This window comes from Scleropages formosus, chromosome 6 (assembly GCF_900964775.1).
Source record: "Scleropages formosus chromosome 6, fSclFor1.1, whole genome shotgun sequence".
Lineage (NCBI taxonomy): Eukaryota > Metazoa > Chordata > Actinopteri > Osteoglossiformes > Osteoglossidae > Scleropages > Scleropages formosus.
In genome coordinates, this window is record NC_041811.1 from 34,453,490 (window position 1) to 34,467,453 (window position 13,964).

General features: G+C 43.5%; 1 protein-coding gene across 1 annotated transcript in view; it reads right to left on the reverse strand.

The window, feature by feature from the left end:
• The window catches only part of nsd3 (nuclear receptor binding SET domain protein 3), a 29,151-nt gene continuing 15,187 nt past the window's right edge, over nt 1-13,964 (reverse strand). The window contains exons 12-23 of the mRNA XM_018752331.2: nt 11,842-12,039; nt 10,916-11,095; nt 8,904-9,053; nt 7,169-7,325; nt 5,880-6,082; nt 5,561-5,673; nt 3,665-3,934; nt 3,248-3,364; nt 2,944-3,085; nt 2,416-2,522; nt 1,934-2,138; nt 1-757 (exon numbers count right to left, since the gene is read on the reverse strand). Coding sequence (XP_018607847.1) covers nt 513-757; nt 1,934-2,138; nt 2,416-2,522; nt 2,944-3,085; nt 3,248-3,364; nt 3,665-3,934; nt 5,561-5,673; nt 5,880-6,082; nt 7,169-7,325; nt 8,904-9,053; nt 10,916-11,095; nt 11,842-12,039 — 2,087 coding nt within the window. The 3' untranslated portion in view covers nt 1-512. The remainder of the gene's footprint in view (nt 758-1,933; nt 2,139-2,415; nt 2,523-2,943; nt 3,086-3,247; nt 3,365-3,664; nt 3,935-5,560; nt 5,674-5,879; nt 6,083-7,168; nt 7,326-8,903; nt 9,054-10,915; nt 11,096-11,841; nt 12,040-13,964) is intronic.

The following is a 13,964-nucleotide window of genomic DNA, read 5'->3' on the forward strand; positions in this document are numbered from 1 at the left end:
CTATGTATATATATAATGAGGTACATAATTCCAATATCGTGTTTTTGGAGTGATCAACATTTGGAAAAAGGAGAAGGGGGAGCGGAGGTAGGGAAAGGGGCTCTGACAGTCTCCCCTAAACAGTCCTTGTCTGTGTCTTTCACTATGGGGAAAAAATTAAGAAAGAGCAGCAGGGGAAGGATGAATCATCTCCTTACACCCAGGATGAAAAGTTCAGCTGAAGACCATGTGTGTTGCCAACACTCACACTGTTGGAATCTTGCGTAAAAAGTAAAAATGGAAAGATATTGTAAAAATTGTTAAATAAAATTAATGGCAGTGGTAAAAATGAATTGCTGACCTCCAGTTAAAATAATAAACTGGAATATGATGACAGATTTAAAAAAGAAAAGAGACATCACTATTCTCAGCTCTTCTGTATGGCATTGTTTAAAAAGAAAACAAGGCTTATGTGGCATGACTCCCCCACCCTTTAATTATTCCTCAATTCCCCCCTTTCCTTTGCCAGAACATCAATAGGGAGAGTCCTCCCCCGGCTCCGGAGGCTCCTCTTTGACCTTGACCTGGCTAAGTTCAGACCAGTGGTTTGGGGGCTTCTCGGGGTCATGTTTGGAGCAGCAGGGGTGCCCGTCCAGGACAGAGGGTACCAGCATGCCCTTCTCATGCTCCCGGCAGAAGGAGCTCGGGCAAAAGTGGCAGGAGGAAGAGACTGGACGCTGACACACACTACATTGGTGCCAAGGGCACTCCCAGCGACCTGAGTCAACAAACGGGGGGGGGGGAACAGACAATAGTTAGCATCATCACTAATGAGGAGTACAACAGCTAGCAAGGGCCACGTACAGCAATGCCAGTCACTAAACCACTAAAGAGTTGGGAAAAACTGGAAATTACAATTATTTTGTTACATTACATTACATATACACCCAATCACACACACACACGCTGCACTATGTCATATCAAGAACGTACCCGTTTCCCAAAGAAGTACGTACACTGCTATAAATAAACACACACCCTTCTGAACCTAAGAAGTTCCTGCAATCTGTTTCTTGGGCTGACTGACACTTAAAAATCACAAAAAACACCCACGTTAATAACATTATCCTAATGTTTCACCTTATATTTTTATTATTAAGAACTTTCTGTGTATCAGACTAGTTGCTGCTATTATTAAGTTTCATATGGGGCAGCAATCTCTGTGGTTTGATATCATATTGTGTGTTATGAATATTCCACCAGCGCAATGCAAATGCAGTGACAATTCACAGGGACACGGAAACGGTTGAAAAAATTTTAATTTTTAACAGATTATTTGTGGGCCGTGTGAAGAGTCGATGCGGAAAAGGGAAACGCGGTAGAAACGCAACGTGCAGTTTATCGGCGAGGACTTTAGCTATAAGGTAATATGTTGAAAAAGAAGCAGGAAGAAGAGATTTAGAGCACCTGGGAGGAGTAGAGCTCTCATTACGACTTGTTCCCAACATTCAGAACCTGTATGTGCAGCTGTCTCTGATTATCTAGTAGGACAAGTGAGTGATGTGAGTAATACACACAGCTCTGTGTGTGTGTGTGTGTGTGTGTGTGTGTGTGTGTGTGTGTTCATAGCTCGTGACCAGCTATCAGTCCGACTGAGTGACACTTTGTATGTGCCAAGACATTTCACATTGGGTTTGATACCTGGGTAAACACTGATGGGGTCCTTAAACAGCAATGAATCCCAAAGAATTTCTGCATTATAGGGAATATCTGCATGACAACGATCCTTACAGTAGCGTAACACAGTAAACGGTATAGACAAAGCAAGGCAAAATAAAAGACACCCTAAAATGAAAAACCAAAATACGTGTCTCTACCACCAGGAGCAATGCGTTCACCATGTGGCAACACACTCCTGGTGCACACACAGCACCGGGTACGAAGCAGGACGTACCGTAGGGTGGCTTGGTCAGGTTGAGACACAGCAGGTGATACGCTTTGGGGCACTCCTTCCGGTCGCACATGACCAGTTCACCGCCCTCGCCACAACAGAAGCAGTAATAGTCATGCGGTTGCCTGCTCTCCGGCCTCAGCTTGCGCTTCCTGGGCTTCAGCTTGGCGTTGCGGGCTTTCTCCTCCTTTTCTATCACCACTGCACTCTGAGGGATGGACAAAGATGAGCACTTTACAAGAAGCGTGTATCCAACAGTGGCCTGTGAACAAAAAGCTTTTGAAATCCAGCAAGGGCCCGTGCTGTTTAGGCCAATCACAGAGGTTCAGAATTCAGCCTTGCAAAAAGGGCCAAACTCTGTGTGTGTGTGTGTGTGTGTGTGTGTGCTAGTGTGCCTAATTCAATTGTTGTTTTCCCACTGGTGAGGGCCGTTCCGCTCTCCCTGGAAGGATCTTTCTGGGGATTTTGTCGAAAATGCTGCTCACCTTTGGCCGAACCCCCAAGAAGCCACTGCAGTTCTCTGCTCCGCAGTGACAGGATGTCCTTCCGTTGCCGAGGCAGTCCAGGTTGTAGTTGAAGGTGAGCTCTGTGCCTACAGCGTGTGCGCACACACACACACACACAGCTCTCAGGTATTATTCACAGCACATTATTCATCTGGATAATAAATCTGTACTTCAAAGCTACATGGTTGTCTTGGCTCACATTTACATTGTTACATTTATCTGACACTTTTCCCCTAAGTGAATTACAGTGTGAAGTTACCTACAATTATTTACCCATTTATACATCAGGGTAATTTTACTGGAGCAACTCAGGATAAGTACCTTGCTCATGGTGCTAGGGAAGAAAGTGGGATTTGAACCAGTCTCTTTCAGGCAGCAACTCCAAGCACTATGCCATTAAGCAATGTTTGTATAAGGAGTGAAAAGTGGATGAGGAAAAAACACAACCCGTTCTGTTGTTTTCTTCACCACCTGCATCTCAAGTAAAGGGTCTTCTCTTACTCTCACCTGCCTCTATGTCACACAGGGCAAAGAGCCCTATGCGGACGTCCCCGTTGACCGTCCACTTCTGCGTCTCACAGTTAGGGCTGCAGCTGTGGTTCATGAAGCGGGAGAAGTTCCCCTTGGGCCCGGCATCAATCACACGGTCCTGAGGGCCACAGGAGACCATGAACCTTTAAACAGACTGGGGGCAATAAGCTTGTGCAGAGACCAGTGGCTCTTGGAGATGTTAACAAGCATAGAGTGCGTTAGCATCACTCTTTGTGAACGAGAGAACATATTCTGGGTATTTTGCAGTGTGAACATGTACCTTGGTGAGAGTAAGCATGTAAAAGTTGGTCACGTGGTTCTCGTGGGCATGTTTGATTCGTTGCCTGCATTCTTCTGAGTCAATTACCTCCCCAACATACTCGGTCACAAAATCTCCCTTAGAGATAACAACAAATAAGGTACATTCACAAAGTCATCTCTTCAACCTTTTTAGATAAAGGCAAAGATGGAAAAGTGATCAGGGGTAGGAACTAGTAATCTGTAGGTGGCCTAGTCCAAGGGTACCTGCTCTTGTATCCTGGAGTGGAACCTTCAGGTAAAATATCTAAATGTCTAAATAGTAAAATAAAGATAGTACCTGAAGCTGTACTAAATGTACCACAGTAGACATTAAAGTGGGTGATTTGAAGTCAAGGTGGCTGATGATAATGAGCAGTGTGAGTCTGCAAAGCCTAACCTTCTTCAAGTCCACCTTGGTCTTAAGGCCCCAGCCGCAGCCCTCGGTCTTAACAACCTCAGTCTCGGGGTAGAGGCGCCGGGTGAAGCGTTGGTTGTGGCAGCGGTCCCCAGCAGGGCACACCTGTGGGTGACACTCGTACTGCAGCATGCGGTTCAGGCACTGTGAGTCCTGGCCGCATGGGCTCTCGTCCGTTGGCTTGCAGCCGCAGCGTGGAATTTCAGACAGGTCTGCAACGTGAACCTGCACCTTCCCCACCGGTTTGTTGGACTGTCAGAGATGTAAATCCAAAACCAAAGGCCAGGTCAGTCAAATGTACATATGACATGTACATATAAGCAATGGGCAGATGGTTTTTCTCCAGAGTGACATACATCTCATGGTAAACAAAGGTGCATTCCTCAGACAAGGGCTGTATCAGAGTAACAATACACTTATTATGGACCTAAGAAGAAGGGCCACCCTTTGCCTTAAGAACAGCTCCAATCCTGGGGGACACTGCACCATTCTTCAAGAAGAAAAGCCTCCAGATCTTTGAGAATGAAGGAGCTGGAGATCTCCTTTACACTCGGTGCTCCAGACCTTCCCACATAGGCTCAGTGATGATTGATCTGGTGACTGGGGGCATTACCATCCTGGTATATGGAAACACTATGAGGGAACTGTGTCAGCACCATGAGGTCCACCAGGTTATGCAAAATAGCATAAAATTCTGTGGTTGTTATACAACCGTGCAAATCAGTCATTGAACCGAATGTCTCCCATGAGATGACCGTCCATACCATTACAGATTTCCCAAAATATAACAGCTGGCTACAGACGTTGTGGGTTGAAGATGTCGTTTAACTCTCTGTGCACATAAACCCATCCAGATGTACAAATAGGGTGAAAGGCGACTCATCAGATTCAAGCGACTTTTTACCGTTGCTCAGGGGTCAAGGTTTTGTGCTCTTTACACCAGGTCATACATCTTTGTGCGTTGTCCTCAAGATACAAGTGGTTTCCAGACAGCAGCCCTGCCATAAATTACCGCTTTGTGTACATTTCCTGTTGAAACTGGGTCACAGAGGTACTCATTCAATTCTGTGGTAATTTGTGAGGATGTATTTTGGGGTCTTCAGCAACTCTCTCGCGAAATGTCTGTCTATCCCTGCCGGAGCTTCGACTTATGATGACCGTTCCTCTTCGTCCATGCAGTTTGCCCATGTTTGTCACATGTTGTTGTTACTTGACACATTAAATAGTTCAACAGTTTTTGTGACCAACGCACCTGCAATTCAGGTACCGACTATTTGGCCTCTTTGGAACTCGTTGAGAGCTCATTATCAATGTGCTAATAGTCAGAGCGCTTTTATAACTGACACACACACACACACACACACAGCTTATTGGCAATCAACCTAAAATGACACCTTTCTTGCTGCATTTGTAAAGTTACAACAAAGCTAAACACCATTTTTCATATGGGGTTTGTTATTTTATCTACCCCCTGTATTATCCTCAATTACGCAAAAGTTTCCTTCCCAAGCTTCCGAATTACCATGGAAATGTCTTCTGCAGATGTGTCAGAATTTCATCATTTTGTTGGATAGACATTCATTAATTTATGTGGCACTTTTCTCCAAATGGACTTACAATGTTATACTCCTTAACATTAACTCTGGGTATATTTTGTCTTGCAGTAATTTAGGATAAGTACCTTCCTCAAGGGTACAACAGCTGGAGGTAAGATTCAAACCTGTGACCTTTGGGTCCAAAGGCAGCACCTCTAATCAAGACACTAGCAGCTACAGATGTAGTTTTAGGTATATATGCCATATACTGTAAATAGATGTAGGAATAACTCCAATATATATATAGACAGCGGTAAAAAGAGTTACATGACCAGTGACTCACCTTGATGAACTTGTATGGTGGTGGTTTACGGGAGTTGCGCTCCTGCTCCAGGGCCTCCTTGTTCTCTCGCTGTGCCTTGAGCTCCTGAAACCTCCTGGCAGCCTCCTCAAGGGCTGTGAAAGTACCCGGGAGGACCGGGATTCTTGGTTAATGCGCAGCGGTGTCACATCCCTTCATTTCTCTTTTTCTAACTGACACCATATTCACAAAATTAGCTCTGGTTTTAACTAAACTGGGCCCATTCCTCCTACATCAGTCCCTGCAAACCGAGGAGAGAGCCCAGCTCAAGGGGAGCTGATGACACACGTGATGCTCTTACCTTTCTTGAAAGTCTTGTTAATGGTGGCCTGGCCTTCGGCAAAGTGCTTGTCCCCTTCCACATATGGGAAGACCCGTCCCTGACTGGTCCAGTAGTAGTCGTGGGAGCCAAAGAAGAAGACGGGGAAGTCCCCAATGTCATGCTTCAGGGTCTGGATGTTAAAGGGGACCAGGCGGGGGTTACAGATTTCTGCTGGCCACCACCTGGACAAGAAGACAAAGTCAGGGTTTGTGGGCTGAGTGTTGCACGAGCTCCATGAGTTGGTGGATCTTGTCTATGTGGCACGCAGGAGCACAGACCAAGGGCACCCCTTGGATCATCGACTGCACCTAAGCAGGAAAGGAGGTTCAAGTGTTGCTGCTGCTCATCACAGTTTCTTTTTTTGTGCTTCATTAAGATGCAGTTGTTGCACTGTTTGTTTTACGTCATAACAACACTCCATACATCCACACTGTTCCATCTCAGGCCTGGTCACTCTCAGACTGGACGCGCCCCGGTATGTTGCAGTCGACTAGCTAACAATGGACACTTTCAACCATATTTTGCAGATTAATGCTCAAGGTGGGGGAACTATACTATATAGACGTGTCGCTTAACGACAGGGATACGTTCCGAAAACGTATTTATATAAACCTAGGCGGTATAGCCTTGATCATACAGTGTACTTATACAAAACCTAGATGGTATAGCCTCGATCATAGAGCGTACTTAAACAAATCTAGACGGTATAGCCTCAATGGAGTCAAGAGACATGGTAAACATGAGATTTATGATGCTGCTGCTGGCGTAACACAGCATACTGTTTTACAGTAAACTTTTTTTATAAGTAGAAAGAGTAGATTCTAAAATAACGATAAAAAGTACAGTATAGTAAATACATAAACCAGTAACATAGGTGTTTATTATCATTATCAATTATTATATACTGTACATAATTGTATGTGCTAACTGGTAGCGCAGTAGGTTTGTTGACAGCAGCACCACCACGAACACGTGAGGAACACGTTTCGCTATGACGCCACTAGCCGATAAGAATTTTTCAGCTCCATTATAATCCTGTGGGACCACCGTCATATATGTGGTCAGTCGTTAAGAGAAACATCATTAAGTGGCACATGACTATGTAATAATATGAGTGCTAATACTGCTTAGTTTTTATCATGTACAATTTTTGATTAAGGGTTATTCCTGGGAACAAGCATCCTTAAGCTACCAGTTGGACCCTTTTCCACCACAACACCTACAGGCTTCCTACACTCTGTACTTATAATAAATGGATGAATGGTTACCTGTAGTTACCCAGTTTGACCCAAACAATCTGCTTGTAGTGGGGCTTCCTGCCAGTCTTGCAGTCGGCACAAAGCCAGGCCCCCTCGGGCATCTCGATGTTCAGACACTCCGGGTGGAAGGAGGCAGGGCATGATTCACAGCACAGCAGCTTTCCTCCTGGCACGCACAGAAAGGGCAGCACCGTCAATGAGCAGCGGCGACAGACAGGGCATTCTCCAGGCCTTACCCAGCGCATGCCAGTGGCACAAAGAGGATTTTTTCACATTTAACTGCTGCATCTCATTTGTTCACATTCAATTCCACTTGGTCAGGAATAAAGGAACTGCTAACAGCGATGCTGTTAGACACACTCCTTCGTAAGGTTACTTTGGGTGGCTTCCACGAGCCTCTCAATTGCCAACACGGCCGATCGGTGACCCGCAGAGGGATCTCGGACCGTGTACCCCGTGCAGTACACGCTGGCGTGCTGTGGGCTACGGCCAACAGAGAACTGAGAGCGTTTTTCTGTGTTTGTACAGTACAGAAAACTCTTTGCTTCACACACATGACATTTAGCCAGATAAGCAGCACTGCCTCTCACTTCACTGCGGCACCACTGAGAGGAGATTTTAAAAAAAGCTTCACCGTCACACCCATGCATTCCATACATTGCATTATACAGTCACTTCGACCGATATCAACACCTTAGGCATCTCTTTTAACTGCTGCAGCAAATGGCACATTTCACATGATAAAAATGTATTTTAATCAACATATTTTAAAAACAGTGCATGAACGTACAAGTCATGAGATCAGTACTGTCCTTTTTTATAACACAGAAACAAAGGTGAACTCAGGCACGATGTATTCTTCAGTTAATTCTCTTCAATAACACAAGAATATCTCAGAAAAATGCTTCCAACTACAACTGCTGTTTTTTTTTTTTTTTTTTTTTAAATGAATGCGCACAAAGGATGTCGTGAATACTAAGCATGGGATGTCTCATTACCTCAAAAGAGATCACCAGCGACACAAAACTGAGCTTTGAACGTGGTGTGCCATGCAACAGAGCAGCCATGCCATCCAAAAACACAGCAAAACGAAGGTGGAGGCAAACATAGACCCCATTCTGCCATCGATTCTGAACTTAAGCAGAACAGAAGCAACAAACGCAAAAAGCTGTTACTGCAAGACACATGAAAACAGTGAGCGGGGAAGTCAGTGGTATGGGGCAGTGAGGGGTACATGTGGCCAAAACAGCACCAGGGCTCAAAATAACCGGATGCTCTATGGTGGCCGACTGCCGGTGAACAGCGCGCCAGAACCATCTCTGTTTTCACTCACTAATTCCACCCCATAAGAACTAAAAACCCAGAGTAGGACAAAGACACAAACACAAATAGTGTGACAGCAGTGACCTGAGACTTAGTGAGAGGTGTTTCTCACTTATGTCACAAGTGTGTGTGTGTGTGTGTGTGTGTGTGTGTGGCTCCTACACAATTCCCCACTGCTGAGGTGTGTTAGATGCACCTTCGGGACAAACCGAGTCTCCGTCTCCATGCCAAACCAAGATGACATGTTATTTTAAGCCCTGTTTTTGTTCCTTTGCGTTACCGGCAGCTTCACAACGAAATAAACAGTGAGTTGCCAAAAAGCAGCACAGCCGAAAGCAAAAAGGTTAACGATAAGGCCAAAGGAAAAAAGAGCACAAGTACAAACACTAAAACAAAATGTAGAAAAAAACTGTACTGTTACCTTTCCCAACATTCTTTTTGGTAGCTGACGAAGAAGGAATCATGGGTACTTTCATCAAGTCAGCACCATTTGACTCAGTGAGAAGGTAGTGCGACTTATAGGCATATGAACTTAATATTGGGTTGTCTGTACCATCCTGCACTAATAGCCCTACACATGAGACAAACAGGAAGAGTGATGAGTGACCATGAAACTACCCATGATTCCAGAAAACAAGACATCAAGGGAAAAAAAAGACAAGAACTATTAAACATGAATACACGTGGAATACAGCGAATATATGAGTGTCTAAAGAGAACTAAAACTGTATTTAGTTTCATTAGGAAATCAGTTCTCATAAAAGACAGAATACACTTATCCCCCGTGAAACAGCCCTAATTCGTTCCTGAAAACGAGTATCGAAAGACCACATAGTGAAATTACTCATTCCATTGTTTCTGATGGGCAAAAATACCATTTCGTTGAAAGCCCATCCCAAGTTCACACCAAAATTACCCTCAATGATGCCTAATATCATGAGGAAAAAAAGTTGGGAAACAGGACAAATAAAAAATAATGACAACATTAGGAATTTTTTTTAAAATTGAATTCTGTTTGATAAGTTTTTTAAGTAGCATTCATATCCACTGAGCCTTTTTTACATAGTCAGCAAAGCTTTTTACAATAGACAGTGGCTGTAGCAGCAAACACACGTGTACGTAAAAGCCTTCCTCACCATTCTAGAAAATGACTTATTTTCAGTCTACATTTCGATTCAATTACAATTCTCCTTCCATTATATTTTACATTTGACTTCCTGTCAAATTCATACATAAATACAGTAAACAGTTAAGGGCTTTTTATAGCTGTTTTTCACTGGATCTTTATGCTAAAGTAGAAATATTTGTGGAAGTTTCACGAAGAGTAATGTATATAGAATAAATTTTTAAAATGACAAATTTCTTGAAGTTAACTTTAAGTTGTGGACCAGGAAAAACCAGATATCAGGAAAACCAAATAACAGGGGGATGAGTGTACTGCAGTTTTTTCATCTAGAAAACAAACCAGTTATATAAGACTGTAGACAAATCTGTTAAATCACATCAGTTTCCAGTAATTTCATATAGTGCTTAAGTTAAAAAAAATATGACAATATGAGGAATTCATCATCCTAACAGTTCCTTGAACAGCTAAAAAAAAGAAAAGTTCTTAAAATATTTGTGCGATACACCTGCAGCGTTTCCCTACACAATGACAAGTGCGCTGGATGTTGGACGTTTATTATAACGTAGCCTTCGGAGAACCAAGAGGGTATGGAAACTAGGCTTTGAAAAAGGTTCAGGAGAGATATTATTGGGTGTGCAGAAAGAGAAAGGAAGAACTCTTTCGTCTCGAAGTCTATGAGAGCACATGCAACCATGCTGCATACGGTGTGTAGCCTCATCACAAAGGCTCCCCAACATACAACCACATCTCAGAAAACAACACAGAAGGGACTGAAATAGATTAAAACTGAAAGCAGAAGGAAAGGCATTTAAATGTGTGTCCTCCTTCATAAGCATGAACAGCCTAGAGCTTCTTTCATTAGCAGTTTCATCATACACACTGAACAACGGCGACAAGAAATGGGAGATAAAAAGAAGTGAAAACCTAAATAAGAGTTGATCACAGCACTGGCAGAAACACAAGCAGAATTTAGAATTATAATCAGTGACAATTACAGTTGTTGGGATGCAATAAACTGGCACCGAACAGCAGAGCTGCCAATATTTCCCTGGGAACGTTTTCTAATACGGTAATAACGGTAATAGCTCTGCAACAAAGCATCGCTTTAACTCGATCTTTCGACTTTGGGGGGGGGGGGGGGGGGCACAAAATGAAAGTGTTTTGGCATCAAGAAATTTCTGTTTTTCAGAGCAGGTTTTTCAAAGACTTCTTCCATGAGCCGTGTGCTCCCAGCATGGAGAAGGCGACCTCTGCCACACGAAGACAACTTTCCACGTCTGTAACCACAGAACAGAAGCCAAGCTCACCTCGGGCACAGATGAAACACCAGCCTACGTTTACCGGTGACGTTGCGTGGCCGTTCTTCCCGGAGTTCGAGTGGTTGCTGCACACGATGACGTGCGGTGTGATCACCACGCTACCAGCAGCGATGCAACTGTCACCCGTGTGATAGGCCACGGGGCAGCGGATACAGCGCATCATCCGACCTGTGCAACGCCACACAGAGAGAAAAACATGGCTTAAAGAAAAAACACAGATACATAATACAATAGTAGGACAATAGTACTACACTTAGCCAATGCTTTCTTCCAAAGCAACTTACAATTATTCACCCATTTATACAGCTGGGTAATTATCCAAGAGCAATTTCAGGGTAAGTACTGGATAATTACCCAGCTGTATAAATGGGTGAATGAATGAATAAATAAATAAATAAATAAATAAATAAATAAATAAATAAATGCAATTACATTACAATTACAATTAACTGTAACTGTATTACAACAAATAACTGCAAGAAAGCTGGTAGTGCAGTGGCTAGAGCTACTGCCTTTGAATCCAAAGGTTAGGGGTTTGATCCCCCACCTCTGGCTGTAGTACCCTTGAACAATGTACTTACCCTAAATTGCTCCAGTAAAATTACCCAAATGTATAGATGGATAACTCATTGTAACATTAACACTGTAAGCTGCTTTCGAGAAAAGTGTCAGCTAAATGAATAAATGTAAATACTTTGCCCATAGGTGTGAGACTTGAACCTGCAACCACTGAGTCCAAAAGCAACAGCACTAACCATTACACCCTACAGCTGCTCCGCTACAACATTTGTTACCGCATAATTAAATTAATGGATTGCCTCTCCAATGATCAAATCACCTGTGCAGCAAAGGGAAATATGGATAAAATGCAGCCGCCGCCACTGATATGGTTCCATTCTGGAACAAGTCGGTACCTTTGCTGGCTTTGTGCAGGTCTCTCTCCAAACAGCAGGTGGCGCAGCTGTGCTGGGGGCAGCGCAACCCCTTGCTGTCCACTGAGGCACTGGCATACTTGCGGGCGCAGGTGTCGTGGTAGAAGCGGCCGCAACCGTTGACCGAGCAGCGTCTCACGCTGCTGTCCGACACCTTGCAGGAGAAACAGGGGTGAGCGCCTGAGGGGGGAGGCAGACAGGACAGGGTAAGACTCCCGATCGACCCCAACCCGTGTCCTCTCCGTTACAGGGTCCCGCCGGCACCACACGGTCACGGATGGTTTCCCACCCTTATATGACATGATGAAAATTCCATGTTATTTATTTCCAAATCGATTGTAGTCAAAGAGCCTAAGTCTACACACGTACGGTAAACATAGCTCGGAATACACTCCTCCTTTACATAACAGGGAGCTGAACAGCGAAGAAAAAAACATCAAGAGACTATGAAAATATGCATTTTTCATACAAAACTGTTGCTATTCATACAACCGAAATGTAGTCACCTGGCCTTCTTACTTCCACAGCAACTATTTCATTCTGTACAATAGCTTGAATAAATCACACACCACACAGTCTAAAGCCGCCTGTCCTAAGCGGGGTCGCGGCAAACTGGAGCCTAACCCGGCAACACAGGGCACAAAGCAGGAAGGGGAGGGGACACACCCAGGACGGGACACCAGGCCATTGCAGGGCACCAGAAGCAGGACTCAAACCTCAGACCCGCCAGAGAGCAGGACCCAGCCAAGTCCGCTGAGCTACCGCACCCCCTGAATGAGACACTTGTATCAGGAATTTTGCAACGAAGATACACACTTAGTGTGTCAAACACAAATGATTTTTGTCTCAACCCATTAGGCAAAGCCCCGTTGTCAAGGGATCAAAAATTATTTCTGATGGAGGAAAAAGGTTGCTGGAGGGAAAAAAAATGTGTTGTCAAAAATAATTAAAAGACCAAAATAAAGCTGTTTTTATGCATGACAATAACACAAACCTGTTTTATAATATTTATGTCCAGATTATTTTTTCTTTTAATGAGATACTTTCATTAATGCAGTCATTATGAATAACTGCTTGTCCACTGCATGTTTACAGATATTCATTTAGCAAACGCTTTACTCCAAAACAGCTTACAATTATTCACCTATTTATACAGCTGGGTAATTCTTTTTTTATCACAGCAATTCAGAGTAAATATCTTGCTCAAGAGGATGACAGGTGGGATTGAAACCTGCAACCTTTGGATGCAAAGGGTGCAGCGCTAACCACTACACTGCACAGAAAAGGATCCAATGAAGAACTGACCTTTCATTATTTTTTACCCTATTTTTTGTGATCCTATTCTTAAATAGGTGTCCTTTTTATTTTTACAATTCTTCCTGGTAATCCTTTTATTCGCAGTGATCAATCTGTCCCATGTATGTATCCATGTTTTACTGATTTTTTCCTTATTGCTAATTTATTTACTGTGATGTATTTAAGTGCCATTGTGTCACACCCAGTACCACTGTTACAGTCATGTGAAAAAGAAAGTACACCCTCTTTGAATTCTATAGTTTTACATATCAGGACATAAAAAATCATCTGGTCCTTAGCAGGTTTTAAAATCAGGTAAATACAACTTCGGATGAACAACAACACATGACATATTACACCGTGTCATGATTTATTTAACAAAAATAAAGTCAAAATGGAGAAGCCATGTGTGAAAAACTAAGTACACCTTATGATTCAATAGCTTGTAGAACCACCTTTAGCAGCAATAACTTAAAATCATACAAGAAACGATTACTTCATCAGTCTCTCACATCACTGTGGAGGAATTTTGGCCCACTCTTCTTTACAACGTTGCTTCCGTTCATTGAGGTTTGTGGGCATTTGTTTATGCACAGCTCTCTTAAGGTCCCGCCACAGCATTTCAACCGGGTTGAGGCCTGGACTTTGACTGGGCCATTGCAACACCTTGATTCTTTTCTTTTTCAGCCATTCTGTTGTAGATTTGCTGGTGTGCTTGAGATCATTGTGCTGTTGCATGACCCAGTTTCGGCCAAGCTTTAGCTCTCGGACAGATGGCTTCACATTTGACTCTAGAATACTTTGGTATA